This window comes from Pogoniulus pusillus, chromosome 17 (genome assembly GCF_015220805.1).
Source record: "Pogoniulus pusillus isolate bPogPus1 chromosome 17, bPogPus1.pri, whole genome shotgun sequence".
NCBI lineage: Eukaryota > Metazoa > Chordata > Aves > Piciformes > Lybiidae > Pogoniulus > Pogoniulus pusillus.
The window spans coordinates 3,516,012-3,533,109 of record NC_087280.1 but is presented as its reverse complement, the minus strand read 5'-3'; the positions used below and the strand labels follow the sequence as shown (position 1 = coordinate 3,533,109).

Sequence of the window (17,098 nt, the reverse complement as noted above, 5' to 3'; positions counted from 1 at the left end):
AGCCTGGAGCTGCTGAGCCACAGAAACACCCAGCCCCAGCTCACCCCCCGCTTCCCGTCGGTTTCACAGCCGCGGCTGCTCCCACCTGAAGTAGTGGCAGGTTAAAAAACGAGCGTGGTGAGAGCAGGGCTACGTTACCCAGCCCCACTCCTGCTGGCTGGGGCCAGAGCAGCACATCTTAGTGAGGAGACAGACTGGAGAGGAAGGTTTGGGTGCTGAAGCAACGTCTGTTAGTTAGAGCTTGTTACAGTTATTTATGCATCTTACTGTAAATGCAGAAGGTGAAATCACTGCAATCCACCACAGACAGGAATGACACAGCACATGGTTTGGCATAGTAAGTTTTAGGCTAGCTATAAATGAATTGCACGATATTGAAACCTGGTTAAGTACATAATAGGCTCAGCAAAGGATTACTTTCCCCTTTACATTTTAAAACAGAGATATTCTATACACACAGAGACAGGCATTGGATCATCAGCTGAGTTTTAGTCTTGTCAAGAGACGCCTTGCTTACTGCAGAGTGACTGACATGGTAATACCCTTACAAAGGAAACTATTCTTGGTGTGCTCTGCTGGAGGAGAGAAGTTGCTCTTTGGGGCGATTCTCAATGGGTGGGAGTCACAGACAAGCATCACCAGACAGCTAAAGGGGCTGGGGGTGAGAGCTGGCAAGACCCTGGTTAGCTGTGGGCGTGAGCAGTGGCACGCTGAGCTTGTCACACCTGCGGCAGGCAGGGGTGATTTAACCCAAGGGGATGCTTTGCTAGGGCTTGGTGAAAATTTGGCTTAAAGTGCATTTAGAGTCTGGAAAGCATCTCCAAGGAGGAGTCTTCCCTATTCCAGCCCTGCAGTGTCCATCAGTTCCCAGTTAGGAACTGACATTTTCCCAGGATCTGCTGCTCACCTTCCCCAGTTGCCACAGCCCAAGGAGTGTTCGTCTAAGCTCAGTTGCCTGCCACTGCTCAAAGCCTGACCTCCCCTAACTGGGCAGAGGATTTGGGGCTGACAGGAGCAGGGATTTGGGGCTGACAGGAGCAGGGATTTGGGGCTGACAGGAGCAGGGATTTCTGCAGGAGGCCACATTTCACTGCACTTTCTGAAAGTGGAAGTGAGCAGGAATCCTTCCCACTAGCCTGGAGGCTTCCTAAAGAGCCTTAAATCAGCACATGCCTCAAAAGCTAACAGAGACAAGCCACTGGGCAGTCAGTGAGGCTGGTTCCATGTGCTTGCCCAGGGATGTGGCCCAGAGAATTACCCAAGAATAGGGTCCTCTGCCAAACACTCTGCCAATTTTAGAGCAGCTTTTCACAACAGAAGCCTTTAAAAACCAGGCTTGGGAATGCAGTACCTGGAAGGGGAAGGTTGTATCCCGCAGGGAAAACTTGTCCTTGCTTCCCAACACACTCACACACACAGCCACACACACGCACAGCACCAGGGCTCCTGCCCACTGGCACACACCAGTACAGATCCTCCACATCAAAAATGTGAACTACTCATTTACAACACCACACATGGAGGGAAGTTGTAGATCCTGAGCCAGGGTGTAGATTAGGAATCTCTTGGCTTCCAGCATAATCAACAGCAGGAGTGAGGGGTTCTCCCCCCACACCTCCTTTGTTTTTAAATGCTAAACCAGCCACCTGCTAATTAAAAAGCAAAAGGAAAGGGAGAATTCCCAGGTTTGCTTGCCCTTGCTGAGACAGTGGCTGGATGCTATCGACTGAAAGAGGAAACTCACACAGGTCAGAAACCCAAACCCACCATTCAGGGCTTATTCCAGTAGGGGAGAGATAGGTGCTGGTTGCTGTTTTTATCTTTCCCTTTTGAGGGCGTTTGGGGAAAGGGAGCTGGGGGAGCTCTTGGCTGATGTGGTTCTAACGTACACCTATCACCACAGTAATGAAAACCCCACCACTGTACACTACTTCACAGGGAAAAAGAAGACAAGTGAACGGACACTGAACTACCACACACAACAAGAGCCCTGCAGGTCAACTCATGACCTCCTCAAAATGAAAAAGAAAGGAGAAAAAAAAAAGAGAAGAGCTCAAGACAGTAATGAGGGGAAAAAAACAAACCAAAAACAAACAAAAAGCCCTAAACCAGAAACAAATCCCAATCTTGTTACAAAGAACAGGAAAAGAACCACCCTTATGGTACACTCCGACTTTCTGGTGTGGCTGCAGAAACTCGGCTCAGCCTCCTTCCTCCTCCTCCTCCATCCCCTCCCCAAGATCTTTCTCCAGAGGACAGAGTCCTGCTGCTCACATCTCGTTGGAGTAGGTGTAGTTTGGGGTGGCCGAGTACTGCGTTTCGTGCTGCATCATGGCCCCCTGGGCCGCCCCCATGGCCGCGTTCTGTGCTGCCTGCTGCACGTGGGGGTTCTTCCAGGCCCCTGTGGTCCACTCCTCCTGGGCTTTGCTAAAGCTTCCACCGCTCCCCCGGTAGAACTTATGCACCTGTAACAGGTTGGCAAAAGAAAACCCAGAGCCGTTAAGCAACTGCTGCTCCTGGGGACTGTCCAGGGCGAGCAGCGAGGGCTCCCCAGAGCAAGGCAGCACCTCCCCTGTCCTCCCATACCATGGTGAGAGCGATGAAGGAGAAGACTGCCATCCCTGTGAAGAGGACAGTGGGGATCAGCATCACCACAGCTGAGCCCACGTTGGTCCCGAAGAAGGAAATTGCTGCAATCCAGCCACTGCAAGGAGAGCACAGCAAGCAGCTTAGGGCTTTCCTGCCTGCTTCAACACACCACAGCTTGCCACCATCCCTCCCAGCTCCTCAAACCATATTCCAACAAAGGAGGCTGAAGGGAGACCTCATTGCGCCCCTCTCAGGCAAGAAGTGACAGGACAAGAGGAAATGGTCTTAAATTGCACTAGGGGGAGGTTCATGTTGGATATAAGGAAGAATTTCTTCCCCAGAAAGGTTCTCAAGCCTTGGAACAGGCTGCCCAAGGAGGTGGAGTCACCACCATGCCTGGAAGTGTTTACAAGACACGTGGATGTGGTGCTCAGTGACAAGGTTTAGTGGTAGTGGCTTAGCACTCAGGATGCTAAAACAGCAAGAGGCCACAGCACCAGTGTGACAGTGATTGTCCTTGCACCCAGCACAAGAGCAGCATCTTCCTTACCAGACACCCCAGCCAGGGATTCCCACCGCCTGGATAATGCTGATCACCAGCTGGGCCATGAAGGTGAAGAAGAAAGCCATGAAGTTGAAGGAACTGTCTGTCCTGCAACAGAAGGTTCAGTCATTCCTTACATCCCTGCTAACTTGTGGGGGAAGGGAGATGCTCCCATATCTCAGACCTTTTTGGGGGAGGAAGCTGCTGTGATTTAGCAAGAGGGTAGTAAGAAGCAGAACTACCTGTGGACAGTAAAACTACAGGCAAGGGAGAAACTATGAGAGGCTGAAGCCTGGGAAAGCCACAGGGTGTGAGACCCTCCTCATGTCTTGGCCAGCTCAGCGCATCAAGCAGTGAGGGCACCCACGTTCAGACACAGCTCTCAGCTCACACCAGACCCTACCATCAGGCTCAACCATCCCGTAGGAGACAACAGGACACCCCCAGATTTCCAGGGGTGGGGATATTTCACTGGGGGTTGCCCTCAGCAGCATGGATAATCAGTACAAGCACTTTGGACTTGAGGGAGGAAGAGAGCGGGAGAGAAGGAAGGAGGGAGGAAGAGAGCGGGAGAGAAGGAAGGAGGGAGGAAGAGAGCGGGAGAGAAGGAAGGAGGGAGGAAGAGAGCGGGAGAGAAGGAAGGAGGGAGGAAGAGAGCGGGAGAGAAGGAAGGAGGGAGGAAGAGAGCGGGAGAGAAGGAAGGAGGGAGGAAGAGAGCGGGAGAGAAGGAAGGAGGGAGGAAGAGAGCGGGAGAGAAGGAAGGAGGGAGGAAGAGAGCGGGAGAGAAGGAAGGAGGGAGGAAGAGAGCGGGAGAGAAGGAAGGAGGGAAGGTGAGGGGAAGGGGGAAGAGAGCGGGAGAGAGGGAGAGAAGGAAGGAGGGAAGGGAAAAGTGGTATTTCAGCTGCACCCTCACCACTCTCCCAGACACTCTGCAGTGCTACACAAGTTTGGTCCTTGTGTCACAGGGCCCTTGGGAAATCCCAAACAACCTTGCTAGGGAGGGTTAGAAAGTAAAGCTAAAAGGGCTGCACAGGAAGAGCAGAAATTCCCCCCAGATACAGAGGCAATACCCCGAGCAAAGCACTCTTTAGGAAAGGAAAACCTAAACCCATACCGTGAGAAGCCAGGCTGAAGTGTGAGCACTTACTTGAAAGCTTTGTAAATAGGTCTAAACCAGCACACATAGGAGCAGGGCGTAAAGAGAATGAGCCAGAGAATTGCCAGTCCAAAATTGACGGCTCCGCCGCCTCCGATCAGCCATGCAAGGCAGCCAACCAGATTCACTGCCAAGGTGATGCTGTTCACTGCAAACACACACACAGAGGGAGCAGAGTGGGGCCCAGAGGGGACGCTGCTGCCACGCCGCACGCCCCCGGCCCCAGGGAGTCCTCACAGAGTGGGCTGGGTTGGAGGGGAGCTCCAAAGGTCATCCAGTCCAACCCCCTCTGCAGTCAGCAGGGGCAGCCTCCACTGCGGCAGCTTGCCCACAGCCCTGCTGAGCCTTACCTTCAGTACCTTCATGGATGAGGCCTCAACCACCTCCCCGGGTGACCTGTTCCCGTGTTCCACCACCCTCACAGTGCAGAACTTGTTCCTTCCTACATCTGCTCTGCTCTAGTCTGAAGCCATTGCCCTCATGCTGTCCCTGCAGGCCTTTGCAAACAGTCTCTCTCCAGCCTTCCTGTAGCCCCCTCCAGGTACCAAGCAGGCTGCTATGAGGCCTCCCCAGAGCCTCCTCCAGGCTGAACACCCCCAGCTCCCTCAGCCTGTCCTCACGGCAGAGCTGCTCCAATCCCCTGATCATTCTTGTGCCCTCCTCTGGACCTGCTCCATCAGGTCCATGTCCTTCCTGTACTGAGGGCTCCAGAGCTGGACACAGCAGTGCAGGTGAGATCTCAGCAGAACAGAGGGGCAGAATCCCCTCTCTCCATCTCTGGCTGTGCTGTTTTCAATGCAGCTCAGGCTGCCATTGGCCTTCTGGACTGCAAGTGCCCATTGCTGGCTCATGATCTGCTTCTCATCCATCAGCACACCCAAGGCTTTTTCCACAGGGCTGATTCCTATCACCTCATCCCCCAGTCTGCATTGACAGTGAGGATTGTTCCAAGGTGCAGGACCCTGAATTCACTCTCATTGAACCCAAGGAGGTTCAGCTGGGCCCAGCTCTCCCAGCCCACCCAAGTTCCTCTGCATGACATCCTATCCCTCTGGCATATCAACAGCAGCACTCAGCTTGGTGCCATCTGCAAGCTTGCTGATGGTGCCCTCGATCCCACTGTCTATAGCATTGATACAAACATTAAACAGCACAGGTCCCTGAGGGACACCACTGCTCTCCATCTCAGCTTCCAGCCATCGAGCACTACCCTACATACACAAGCCCATGTGGGGCTGGCCTCCTGCACTAGCTGCAGGGCCCTAAATTTAAGTGAAATGAAGCTGGCTGAGCCCAGGGAGCATCCCCAGGCCAGCTCAGCCAACCTGAGCTGGGGAGAAGGATTAAAAACATATATGGAGAGAATGGTCCCACTCTACTCAGCTCCCTCTCAGTACTGGGTTCAGTTTTGAGCCTCTCACTCCAAGATGTGCGAGCAGCCTGTCCAAAGAAGGGCAACAAGCTGGTGAAGGGCCTCGAACACAAGTCTCATGAGGGAACTGGGGTTGTTGAGTCTACAGAAGAGGAGACTGAGGGGAAACCTCATTGCTCCCTACAACTCCCTGAGTGGAGGCTGGAGCCAGGTGGAGGTTGGTCTCTTCTCATGGGCAAGAAGTGACAGGACAAGAGGAAGTGGCCTTAAGTTGCACTGGGGGGGGTCATGTTGGACATCATGAAAAATTTCTTCCCCAGGAAGGTCCTCAAGCCTTGGAACAGGCTGCCCAAGGAAGTGGGGGAAGTCACCACCATCCCTGGAGGTGTTTAAAAGACACATGGATGTGGTGCCAAGTGACATGGTTTAGTGGTAGTGGCTCAGCAGTAGTGGTGAGACTGTGAGCTCTAGGCGAGTGGTTGGCCTTTGTCCAAGGTCTCTTCCGTCCTCAACAGCTCTATGGTCAGACTTAGAATGTCTTAAGCAAATGGTGTGGGTTGGAAGTCCAGGGCTCATGGGGCTCCAGGGACAGGGAAAAGCCCTATCTCCTCCCACTGCTGGTCACCCAGGCCACATTTCCATCAACAGCAGAAAAATGGAGAAATCAAAGTGAAGCTCTCTGCTTGCCTCTAGCTACAGTTTTGCCAAAGGAGCTTCTGCAAGGACTCCCCAAGCCAACACCCCCCTCAGTCTGCCAGCTAAAGTCCTGCATTCTTCATCCCCCACCCTGCCAGTTCAGGGGGGTTTGGATCTTTCTCCCCTGCTTGGGCTGAGGCAACACAAGGGCTATCACTCTGAGGGGCAGCTCAGCAGACACAGGACAAAGCCAAGCAGCTCATCTGGATTCTGACGCCTCCGACTTTGGAGAATGATTCATTCTTTCGAGGACAGCTAAAACCCTCCCACTGCCACCCACAAGAGAGCTGCAGCTGGCAAGACAGGCAGCTCGGTTGGCCAGGCCTGAACGGGTGCTTGCTGCTCTCTAAAGCCCCCAAGGACACCCTGGAGACTCTCTGTGTGGGGAGCTGGGGAGGAAATGATCCCAAGAGCAAAAACCCCAGCAATGAGTGGCACAGAGAGCTGGTGCTTGTGCTGTTGGAGAGGCTGGAAGTGAGAGCCCAGCTCTGTTAAATTAAGCAGAGCAAGAACAGCCAGACTGAGATGGGGAGGGGATTTAACACTCTCCAGAGAAGCACAACTCCCCTCCTCCCCCTCCTTTCATGGAAAAGCTACACCAACCCTCCTGACCCAATGGGGAGATTATCCCAGGGTCACCTTCCTGATGGGGTATGGCCCCCAGTTCTGGAGTGAGGCACTGCCTGAGAGTGCCAGCCTGGCACCATGCCAAAAGCAGAACTGCCTGACCTTGCTAGTGCCAGCTCAGCTACTTGCAGCCTGCCTCAAAAGCACAGGGCACTCCCTGGGCACTGATATGCTTCCAAAGTTCAGCGGAAACACCTGACTAAGGAACTAAGTTCTAAAGAGGAATAAACCAATGCTGTCAGCTTGCCCTGAGCTGCATGCATCCATTGACACCTATACTGGGCTGAGATCTATCCCTCTGCCTCTTCTCCCCACCCAGGGATGGTAAGAAAGAGAGATCCAGGCCAGTGTGAGGAGTTAGAAGGTTGTGACAGCTGTTAGCACAGCACACAGAGGCATGCAAGAGAAACAGGCAAGATCCAGCCCTGAGGGAAGCTCCAGGCTCCCCTTTGTCAAGGAGCAGGCACTCTGGCCCTCCAGTCCAAGCAGAATCTCAGACTCAGGCTGCTGCCAAAGGGCTCGCAAGGAGCTTAAGGTGGCAGAGAAAGTCCTTCCCCAGCCCAGCTGCCAGAGGAAGCCAGCAGAGGCTTGGCAGCTCTCTGGTGGGGCAAGGCCAGCAGCTGAGTGAGGCAGAGATGTAAATCCTTTGGCAGGAGGACATGGAGGTGCTGAACCATCTCCTCCTCACAGCAGGCTCCAGTGGGACATCAAGGTCACAAATGGCCCTCAGAGGCAGAGCCAGCTCCAAGCCTCCCTCCTCGAGTCTAGAAGGGCTGAAGCCATGGGATACCATAGCCCCCATCCCCAAAGGCTTTTTTAACAGGAGACCCCAAAGCCTGAAGGGGCAGAAGGGACTTCCCCTGACCTTGCTCTGCTTTTTCAGCCAGTGACTTCCAGAGGAGCAGCCTACAGAGAGGCGAACACCAACCCACCCAAGCCCTTCCCCACCCAGCAACTCACACATCCAGAGGTAGTAAAGCCGCTTGGCCATGGTACGGTGCTGCGGAGGGATCTCTGCATCGAAGTCCTGGTAGAAACATGGCTTCAAGGGGATGAACTTCGGCAGGGGAGGGAAGTTGTTCACTTTTTCTGCAAGAAAAAGTGTCACCAGCCTTAGGCACTGCACAGAGCTGAACATCAGTCAAGAGGCAGCAGGCTAATTAGTCTCGCTCAGCCTCAAGAATTGATGAGTTTCACACAGGAATTAAAGATTCCCCTCCACAACCACCACCCACAAGCATCAAGACAAATTTAGCTCGGGCTGGCCTCATGGATACTGCAAGTGTGGACAACCTACAACCCCACTGGAGAATAAAAGGCTGACATTATGGCCAGTAACAGCCCAGATGGGCTTCAGAGGCAAGGGGCAGCCCTGCCAGAGACCTCTCTCCGTACCTGCCATGCTGGCATACACTCAGCCTCCCCGTTCCACAGGAAAAGCAAGAGGAAAACTCCTGGAAGCTTTAGCAAAGCTGGAGGAAAACAAGAGAATAAGTGCTGTGAAGTGGTTGGGTACCTCCCTGAAGAACCTTCACCTTCCCCCTGCTCCAAAATAGCTGAAGGACAGCACCGTAAGAAGGTAGTTTACTTTCTTTACACGGACACTCTGCTTACACCCTCAGCTTCCTGCTGGCACCTGGGATGGCAGCAGAATAAATCCCAGCTCCCATGGCCCAGGGCTTTATACACCAGTTAAGAAGATCTGATGATGTGGGGCAGGACACCAGCTTAACCTCCCACTCCTGACTGACCTACATCCAGCCCTGGCAGAAGGGCCAAGCTGGATGGCAGGGAAAGGGACACGGCCCCACAAGTGGCAAAGCAACAGTGGACAGTTTGAAATCCTCAAGTTCATTAGCTGACCAAAACCCTTTTGGTTTGAATTTTTCCTCCAGGGAAGAGTTCCAGCACAGGCAACTCTTGACCACACAGCAGCTCCCATTTTCGCAAGCCCAAGGTAGAAACCAGGCCAAAAGGGATCAGAGAAATCAACTGAAAATACCAGCTGGAAAAATCATAAATCAGTGATGATTGTCACTAATGAGTCACTTCAGTGCTGCCTTCACCATTACTCATGGCATTTGGCACCTTGTGCCACATCCTGCAGGTGGCAGAGGGTCCAGCTCCGCATCCCATGATGGTCCCGAACCATGCCATGGTCCAGCAGCAAAAATTAAGCTTAACTGAGGCAAAAACGAAGAGGGGAGGCTTTGAAGACAGCCACTTTGCCTGTCTCACCTGCCTGCAGCTTTTGCCCTCTACCAGGCGATCTCGGGCAGAGGAACCGGCAGCAGGAGGAGGCTGATGGCGGGGGGGACACACAACGGGCACGTTTTGGTCTTTCTGGGAGAGGTCTCTACATCTCCTACAAGCATAACCCAGCGCCAAAGGCACAGCAAACGCCCGCGGCTCCCCGGCGTGTGCCGTCTCTCGCCACCCGACAGCAGCTCACGGACGATTCCATCCCCCCCCCCGCCCCGGTGCTATAAATACGAGCGGGTGACGTCTCCCCAGGCGACACAGCCCCCACACACGTGTGCCGGGAGCGGGGACACGCAGCCAGGTGTGCCCCCAGATCCGACACCTGCCCGGCTGCTTCGGGAGCTTCGCAGCAACAAAGAGGCTTCGGCAGCATTTGGAAGGATGCGATCTGAGGGGAGGCTTTCGCGATACGGGGAAGACTCGCAAAATTGGGGGGGGGGCTATGCAACACTGGGGGGGTGTGTGTTTGCAATGCAGCACAGGGATGCCAACACTGAGGAGAGACCACAACACGCCCTTCTGGTGCCCCCCACCCCGGGCTGCGCTCGGTCGTGACGGGGATTGCTGACCCCGCGTTCCCCCGAGACCCTGGCAGCCCGCTCCCCACAGCTGCCTGGCACGGATGAGGACACAGCGCGGCTTGCTCCACGCTCAGTCCGTCGTGACCCACGGCGGCAGCTGCAGCCCCCCCCGCCGCGCTCCGTACCCCCCCTCCCCAGCCCCAGCTCTATGGGCTGCAAAAGACGGGCGGGCTGGGGGCCGCAGGGTCAACCCCGCCGGGGGTTCCCCGCCCAGACCCAGGCAGCCCCCGCTCCCCACGGCCCCGGCACTCACCGCGGTGGCCCAGCCCGACCCGTGCCGTCCGGCGGCGGGAGGCGGCGGCCGCCGGCCCCCCTGGCGCTGCTCCTGCCGCAGCGGCCGCGCTCTCGCGAGGCTGCGCCGCGCCGCCGCCCGGGCTACGGCGGGGGGGGACGGGGCCCAGATCCTGCGAGAGTTGGCGCCGCCGCCGCTGTCCAGGGTCCTGCCGCCGCCGGCCGCGGGCAGAGGCGGGGACAGGGGAGGCGCCCCGCAGGGCCGAGAGAGCTCGGGGGGGTGTAGCGGCCTCCACCTGCGGCACGGCAGACCCTCCAGTGGGCATGGGCAGCTCCACAGGCTTAGGAGACCCCCTAGGGAGGGACAGGCTGCTTGTGCCCAGCAGTGTAAGGGAAGCCTGCAGGTCCTACCAACACAATCATAGAATCAACCAGGTTGGAAGAGACCTCCAAGCTCAGCCAGTCCAACCTAGCACCCAGCCCTAGCCACTCAACCAGACCATGGCACTAAGTGCCTCATCCAGGCTTCTCTTGAAGACCTCCAGGGACGGTGCCTCCACCACCTCCCTGGGCAGCCCATTCCAATGCCAATCACTCTCTCTGTGAAGAACTTCCTCCTAACATCCAGCCTATACTTCCCCGGCACAGCTTGAGCCTCTGTCCCCTTGTTCTATTGCTGGTTGCCTGGCAGAAGAGGCCACCCCCCGCCTGGCTACAATGTCCCTGCAGGTAGTTGCATACAGCAATGAGGTCACCCCTGAGCCTCCTCTTCTCCAGGCTAAACCACCCCAGCTCCCTCAGCCTCTCCCCACAGGGTTTGTGTTCCAGAACCAAAGGTGAGCAGTTGACCTGCTGGCAAGCAGCTCTGCGAAGGACCTGGGAGCGCTGGTGGAGAAGGTCACCACCAGCCAGCAATGCAGTCTTGTAGCCAAGAGGACAAATGGTCTCCTAGGTGCATTAAGAGGAGCATGGTGAGCAGGTCAAGGGAGGTTCTCTGCCCCCTCTACTCTGCCCTGGTGAGGCCACATTTGGAGTATTGTGTCCAGTTCTGGGGTCCCCAGTTCAAGAGAAACAGAGAACTACTGGAGAGAGTAGCCTTTGTAGCCAGAGGAGGTTACAAAGATGCTGAGAGGCCCAGAGCTTCTCTGAAGATGAAAGGCTGAGAGCCCAGGGGTCATTTTGTATGGAGAAGAGCAACCCGAGAGGGGATTTGATCAATGCTCAGCAAGAGCTAAAGGGTGAGGGCAAGAGGATGGGGACAGACTCTTTGCAGTGGTGCCCATCGGCAGGACAAGGGACAAGAGCATAAACTGGACCACAAAAAGTTCCATCTGAAACATAAGAAGAAACTTCCCTGCTGTGAGGGTGCTGGAACCCTGGAGCAAGCTGCCCAGGGAGTCTGGGGGGTCTCCTTCTCTGGCAAGATTCCAAGCCTGCCTGAACACTGCAGACAACCTGCTGTGGGTGCCTCTGCTTTATAGCAGGAGGGTTGGACTAGACGCTCCCTAAAGGTTCTTTCAACCCTCATCATGCTGACCCAATTCAGGGGATGCCATGTCCACATCCTGCCTAGGTTCTCACCGTGGTCTGCCTCACCTTACTGCAGTAATTAACAGCTCACATAAAGGGCAGAGGATCTGCTGATTGCTTTTGTCAGCAATGCCAAGATTGGGAGGCAAAGAGCAGGGGAATGGATTGATTGACTCACAGGTGAGCTAGGATGGAGACAGAAAGCTCTGAAAGGGAGCACTAATTCTCGGTCAGCTTGAGGACTCCAAGCAACGTGAGCACTCCATAGGCAGTGTTCCTTGCCCTCAGTGTCATTGCAAGAAGCCCTATGCAGACCACTCAGACCTCCTGCCTTGAGGCTTGTGAGCCAGCTTGTCATGAAGCTGGCTTTATCTGACAGCTAAACCCTGCTCCCCTTCAGGGTCCAGCCTCAAGCATCAGCATGTTATCACTGAGCACAGAGGGGCAGTGAGGACAATGTCCCACTCTGGGAAGACAGGGAAGCAGCTAAATCTATTCACTCCAGCATGCCCTGGTCACCAAGCAGCCCCAGCAGAAGAGCAGCATTGCTCTGTGGTGACACTGGGAAAGAAACCTGGCAGAAACAGGGAAAACACCTATTGCACAGATGGCAAAATAAAAGGAAGCAGGAAAATAAGCTTGTCACAGATGACCCCATAGCTGAGGGCCCAGCTGTCCACTCTAAACACCTTCTAGGCCTTGGACTCTGAGCTGCTCTTCCCCAGAGATGCACCCTTGTGCATTCAGCCCTGCGCCCTGCAGAGCAGCAGGAAAGCAAGAGGAGGAACACAAACAGCAAGGGCAGAAGAGGAGGCGGCTCTGGATCCCCCTTCCTGCCTAGCGCTGCTGCTTACCCACGCGTGAGACCTCATGAGGGTGCTCTGAGACTGGGAGTGCTGCACAGGCTTTGCTTGCAGGCATCCCTGCACCCTGCAAGCACTGAACAACTCTAGGGTACAGGGCTGGCCACACACCCCAGCCCCACTTCCTTGAGGAGGATTTATTGGCACTCAACTCAGGCCCAGTTTCACCACAGATCAGCTGTGAAGTCCTATCCTTGGGCCAAGGACCTTGGCAACTGTCTTATTTCCCACACTTGTCTCTTGAGCTTTCTCTCATCTAGATTTGTTCCCCATCCACCTCTTTGCCTGCCTCAGGCTCTCCAGCACCTTCCTATCTCATCAAGACTTTGGGATGGCGAGCTGCAGAGCTGTTCCTTGCCCTGCCAGACTTTCATCATGGGCTGCACATGAAGGCATGTTCAGGACCCAAAGAGATGGATACTCCTCTTGCTAACAGGAGATGTCTGGGAAGCCAAGGAAATAACACAGAGGCAGGACAAGAACCTAACTACCTGGCACCCATCCCACACTACCTGAGCAGAGCCAGCTAGAAAGGATAACCAGGTTCAAACAAGGGTCCAGGTCAAGCAGCAAGTAGACAGGTTCAAAATCAAGCCATGAAACCAACCTGCAGGTCCAGGCCACAGGCTGAGATCCAGAACAGCAGGAACCAAGCACGAGGATAGCTGTAACTAACCTGAAGACCAATCATAACAGCACTCAGACAAGGACTAAGGCTCCTGAGCTGAACTTAAATAGAGCAGGATGTGGGTGTGGGGGCTCCCAGGTGGGGCTGGTCAGGACCATTAGGCCTCAGAACCTTTACAATGTGCTCCTGCTCCTTCTGCTGGAGCTTTGTAGAGGAATTTAGCCTGTAAAAGGATTTTTTTTCTCTTTCTTGTTTATTGCCTTCCCATTGAGGATGTGGATTATCTTGAGCTCTGCTGTTTTCTGCTTAAAGTAAGCTGGGAGCTGGTGGCATTCTAGGATGCTCTTAGAACTGGAAAGCAGCCCTGAGGAAAAGGACCTGGGGGTCTGGGCTGATGCAAAGCTGAACATGAGCCTGCAGGGTGAGTGCAGCCCAGACACAACCCTGTGCTGGGCTGCAGCAAGAGCAGTGTGGGCACAGGGCAAGGGAGGGGATTCTGCCCCTTGGCTCTGCTCTGCTCAGACCCCACCTGCACTCCTGGGTGCAGCTCTGGAGCCCCCAGCACAAGCAGCACATGGAAGTGTTGGAGCCAATCCAGAGGAGGATCACAAAGATGTTCAGAGGACTGCATCAGCTCTGCTGTGAGGACAGGCCACAAGAGTTGGGGCTCTTCAGAAGAGCCTGAAGAAGAGAAGGCTTCAAGGAGACCTTACAGTGGCCTTCCAGTGCCTGAAGGGGAACTACAGGAAGGCTGGGGAGGGACTATTGACAAGGTCTTGTAATGACAGGACAAGGGGGAATGGGTTTGAACTGGCAGAAGGAACATTCAAACTAGATGTTAGGAAAGGATTCTTTGCAGTGAGGGTGGTGAGACACCAGCACAGGTTGCCCAGGGAGGCTGCAGCTGCTCCCTCCCTGGAGGTGTTAAAGGCCAGGTTGGATGAGGCCTTGAGTGACCTGTTCTAGTGGGAAGTGTCCCTGCCTATGGCAAGGGGTTGGAACTGGATGATCCTTGAGATCCCTTCTAACCTAAACCATTCTATGATTCTCTGGCACCTTGAGGTACCATTTGTACCTCCAGGGGCTTGGGATTGTGTCCTCTGGGGGCTGGCGCTGAGAAGACTCTAGTTAGGATTGGAACAGGGTGCCACAGGTGCTACAGGGATCCCCTAACTATCCATCTGCACCTCACTTGGGACTGCAATCAGCCCAGGCATCAGCCTGCCAGCAAGTGCAACGTGATGAGCACCTGAGACCTGAGCTGGGCCGATGTGACGCAGAGATGGGTGGCAGCGCCCAGACTTTCCTTGTATCGGGTGCTGCAACTTTCCGACCCGCTCCCATGCAGGGCCACCTTGGGTGAAAGAAAATATAGAGAGGGCAGGTGGAGGACAGGAGTTCAGGTTACTGTTCCTCTCCACCTGCCCTGCTCTCTGTTAGGAATGTGGTTCTGGGGTCTTTTCTCCCATTTTTCGGGACTGTACAGGGCCACTTTGAGATCTTACTCTGTGCTGTTCCTTTAAATGTATGAATAGACTGGCTTGGGTTGGAAGGAACCTTAAAGAGCATCTAGTTCCAATCCCTCTGCTAGACCAGGCTGCTCAAAGCCTCATCCAGCCTCGTCTTAAACATATCCGGTGCCCAGTTCTGGGCTCCTCAATTCTCAAGAGATGTTGAGGTGCTGGAAGGTGTTTGGAGAAGGGCAGCAAGGCTGGGGAGGGGCCTGGAGCACAGCCCTGTGAGGAGAGGCTGAGGGAGCTGGGGGGGTGCAGCCTGGAGAAGAGGAGGCTCAGGGCAGAGCTCATTGCTGTCCACAACTACCTGAAGGGAGGCTGTAGCCAGGTGGGGTTGGTCTCTTCTGCCAGGCAAGCAGCAACAGAACAAGAGAACACAGTCTCAAGCTGTGCCGGGGGAGGTCTAGGCTGGATGTTCTTCACAGAGTGATTGGCATTGGAATGGGCTGCCCAGGGAGGTGGTGGAGTCACCGTCCCTGGAGGTGTTCAAAAAAAGCCTGGCTGGGGCACTTAGTGCCATGGTCTGGTTGCTTAGCCAGGGCTGGGTGCTAGGTTGGGCTGGCTGAGCTTGGAGCTCTCTTCCAACCTGCTTGATTCTGTGATTCTATGATATCCAAGGATGAGGTGTCCACAACTTCCCTGGGCAACCTCTTCCAGTGTCTCACCACCCTCATGCTGAAGAACTTCTTCCTAATGGCTAATGTAATCCTACCCAGCTCTAGTTTCAAACCATTGTCCCTCATCAGACCCTTGCAAAAAGTCCCTCTCCAGCTTTCCTGTACCCACCTTCAGGTACTGGAAGGCCCCTATAAGGCCTCCCCAGAGCTGTCTCTTCTCCAGGCTGAATTGAGCCAGCTCCCTCAGCCTGTCACAACAGGAGAGGTAGCCTTGTAGCCCTCTCCATCCACACCACTGCCAGCCCTCCTCTCTTGGCTCCTCTGCCAAATGGCTCTTCAAGCTCACACCTCTTGCAGGATCAGGACCATGCAGAAGGGTCCTGTAGGGATGGAGACTCCCAGGATGGAACTTTCAGCCCTCTGGGGTGCTGCCAGCTTGTGGCAGTGGGACTTGGGTTGCTCAGAAAGAAACTGTAGTTGGGAAAAGGAGGAAGGGACTGGCCTCTGGGGTCCTAGTGTGAGCAGGGTGGGTGCTCAGGTAGGACAGATGGACAGGATGCAGGGAGTAGCTCCTTCATTCTGGATTCTTCTCCAGTCTTGCTTTGACCATTTGCCTCTTCTCCATTTTAAACAGCTCCACTTCCACTTTCACAGTGTTTTGTTGTGTGGTTTGTTGTGGTGGTTTTTTTCCCCCCAGCCCCCCGCCATGCTGGGGCTGTCTGTGCCTTTGTGTGTCCCCCACATCCCCACTCTCCTCCCTCTCCCACCCTGCTGTTCGCCACGGCTGAGCTCATTTTGGCTATTCCATCGCTTGGAATAACCAATCCACTCTGTTGTCCTCCAACAAATAAGCTGACAGGCTAATGAATGGCTTCGGATGATAATTAGCAGCAGAGCTGCTAATAATGAATTTCATTTACATTTTGAGTGCTGCAGAGGAAAATCAAGGCCCTGCCATTAATGCTCCCCCACTGCCGCAGCCTTGGCTTTTGTGGGGAGTTCACCTCCCTCAGCTCTTTCGGGGATGCAGCAAGGCCTGGCCATGGTAGCACCTCACCTGCCTCCATTTCAGAGACTGCAAGAAGCAGAGTTTGTTAAACAGCAATTAGAGGTGGGGGGAGAGAAGCTGCTGCTGCTGTTTCTGTCATCTGGAAAGGCCATAAAATGGGCCACAGGAGATGATTCCGGGCCAGGAAAAGAGGAGTGGATGCTTCACTCAGCACCAGGGATTCATCCAGCTCCACAGCTTCCCAAGGAAAGCCAAGCGTCTTCTGCAAGTAATCATGCAGGAAGGGGGGTGGGGGGAAGACATTTTAAGGATCAAGTGAAAAGGGGGGAAAATGATGTCATTTTATCTCCTATGAGCAAGGGGTTCATGATGGAAGCAGAGCAACCAGGCATGCTCACTACTGCAGAGTGCCAGGTGGGACTTTGGGGGGTGTTCAAAGCCTGAAGCTGGTGCTGGGCATGAGCCTGGGAGCATCCTGTGCCCTGTTTTGGTTTCCCCACTCCACACCAAAGGGGTCTTGTAGGGTGTTATCAGGATCAGGAGAAGGTGTCCTCCATCCACGCACCTTTCCAGTGTGGGAGTGCACTGCTCTTGTGTGGAACGCCCCATCCTACATGGTGCTGGTCTCCCAGTGTGCACAGACCCCTTCCTGGAGCCTAGTCTGTGTGTCCCATACATGCACCTCCATTTCAAGCAGTGGTACCCAGAGAAAGTTGCTTTGGGGAGCAGACAGATGACAGGGTTCACCCTGGCTGGCAGAGGATGGTGGCATCCTGCCTGGTCACAGCCTTCACCTCCACGGGCATGGGGTGGAGTGATTGATTTATTTATGTATTTTCTCAAGCCCTGCTCTGAGTGAAAACAATCCAGGGGCCTCCA

The 17,098-nt window shown here is 54.7% G+C and overlaps 1 protein-coding gene across 2 annotated transcripts; it reads right to left on the bottom strand.

Moving 5' to 3' along the window:
• Window positions 1-207: 207 nt before the first annotated feature.
• On the bottom strand, window positions 208-13,148 carry SCAMP5 (secretory carrier membrane protein 5). Of its 2 annotated transcripts, none has more exons than XM_064157283.1 (7): window positions 13,059-13,148; window positions 8,380-8,456; window positions 7,945-8,073; window positions 4,281-4,437; window positions 3,140-3,241; window positions 2,587-2,704; window positions 208-2,465 (listed from the first exon to the last, which is right to left on the bottom strand). In XM_064157283.1, the coding sequence occupies exons 2-7, from the start codon at window positions 8,384-8,386 to the stop codon at window positions 2,271-2,273; spliced, it is 708 nt and encodes a 235-aa protein (XP_064013353.1). In that variant the 5' UTR covers window positions 8,387-8,456; window positions 13,059-13,148; the 3' UTR covers window positions 208-2,270. The 2 variants fall into 2 exon arrangements, with proteins under 2 accessions (XP_064013353.1, XP_064013352.1); XM_064157282.1 differs by lacking the exon at window positions 13,059-13,148 and adding an exon at window positions 10,081-10,190.
• Window positions 13,149-17,098: the final 3,950 nt, after the last annotated feature.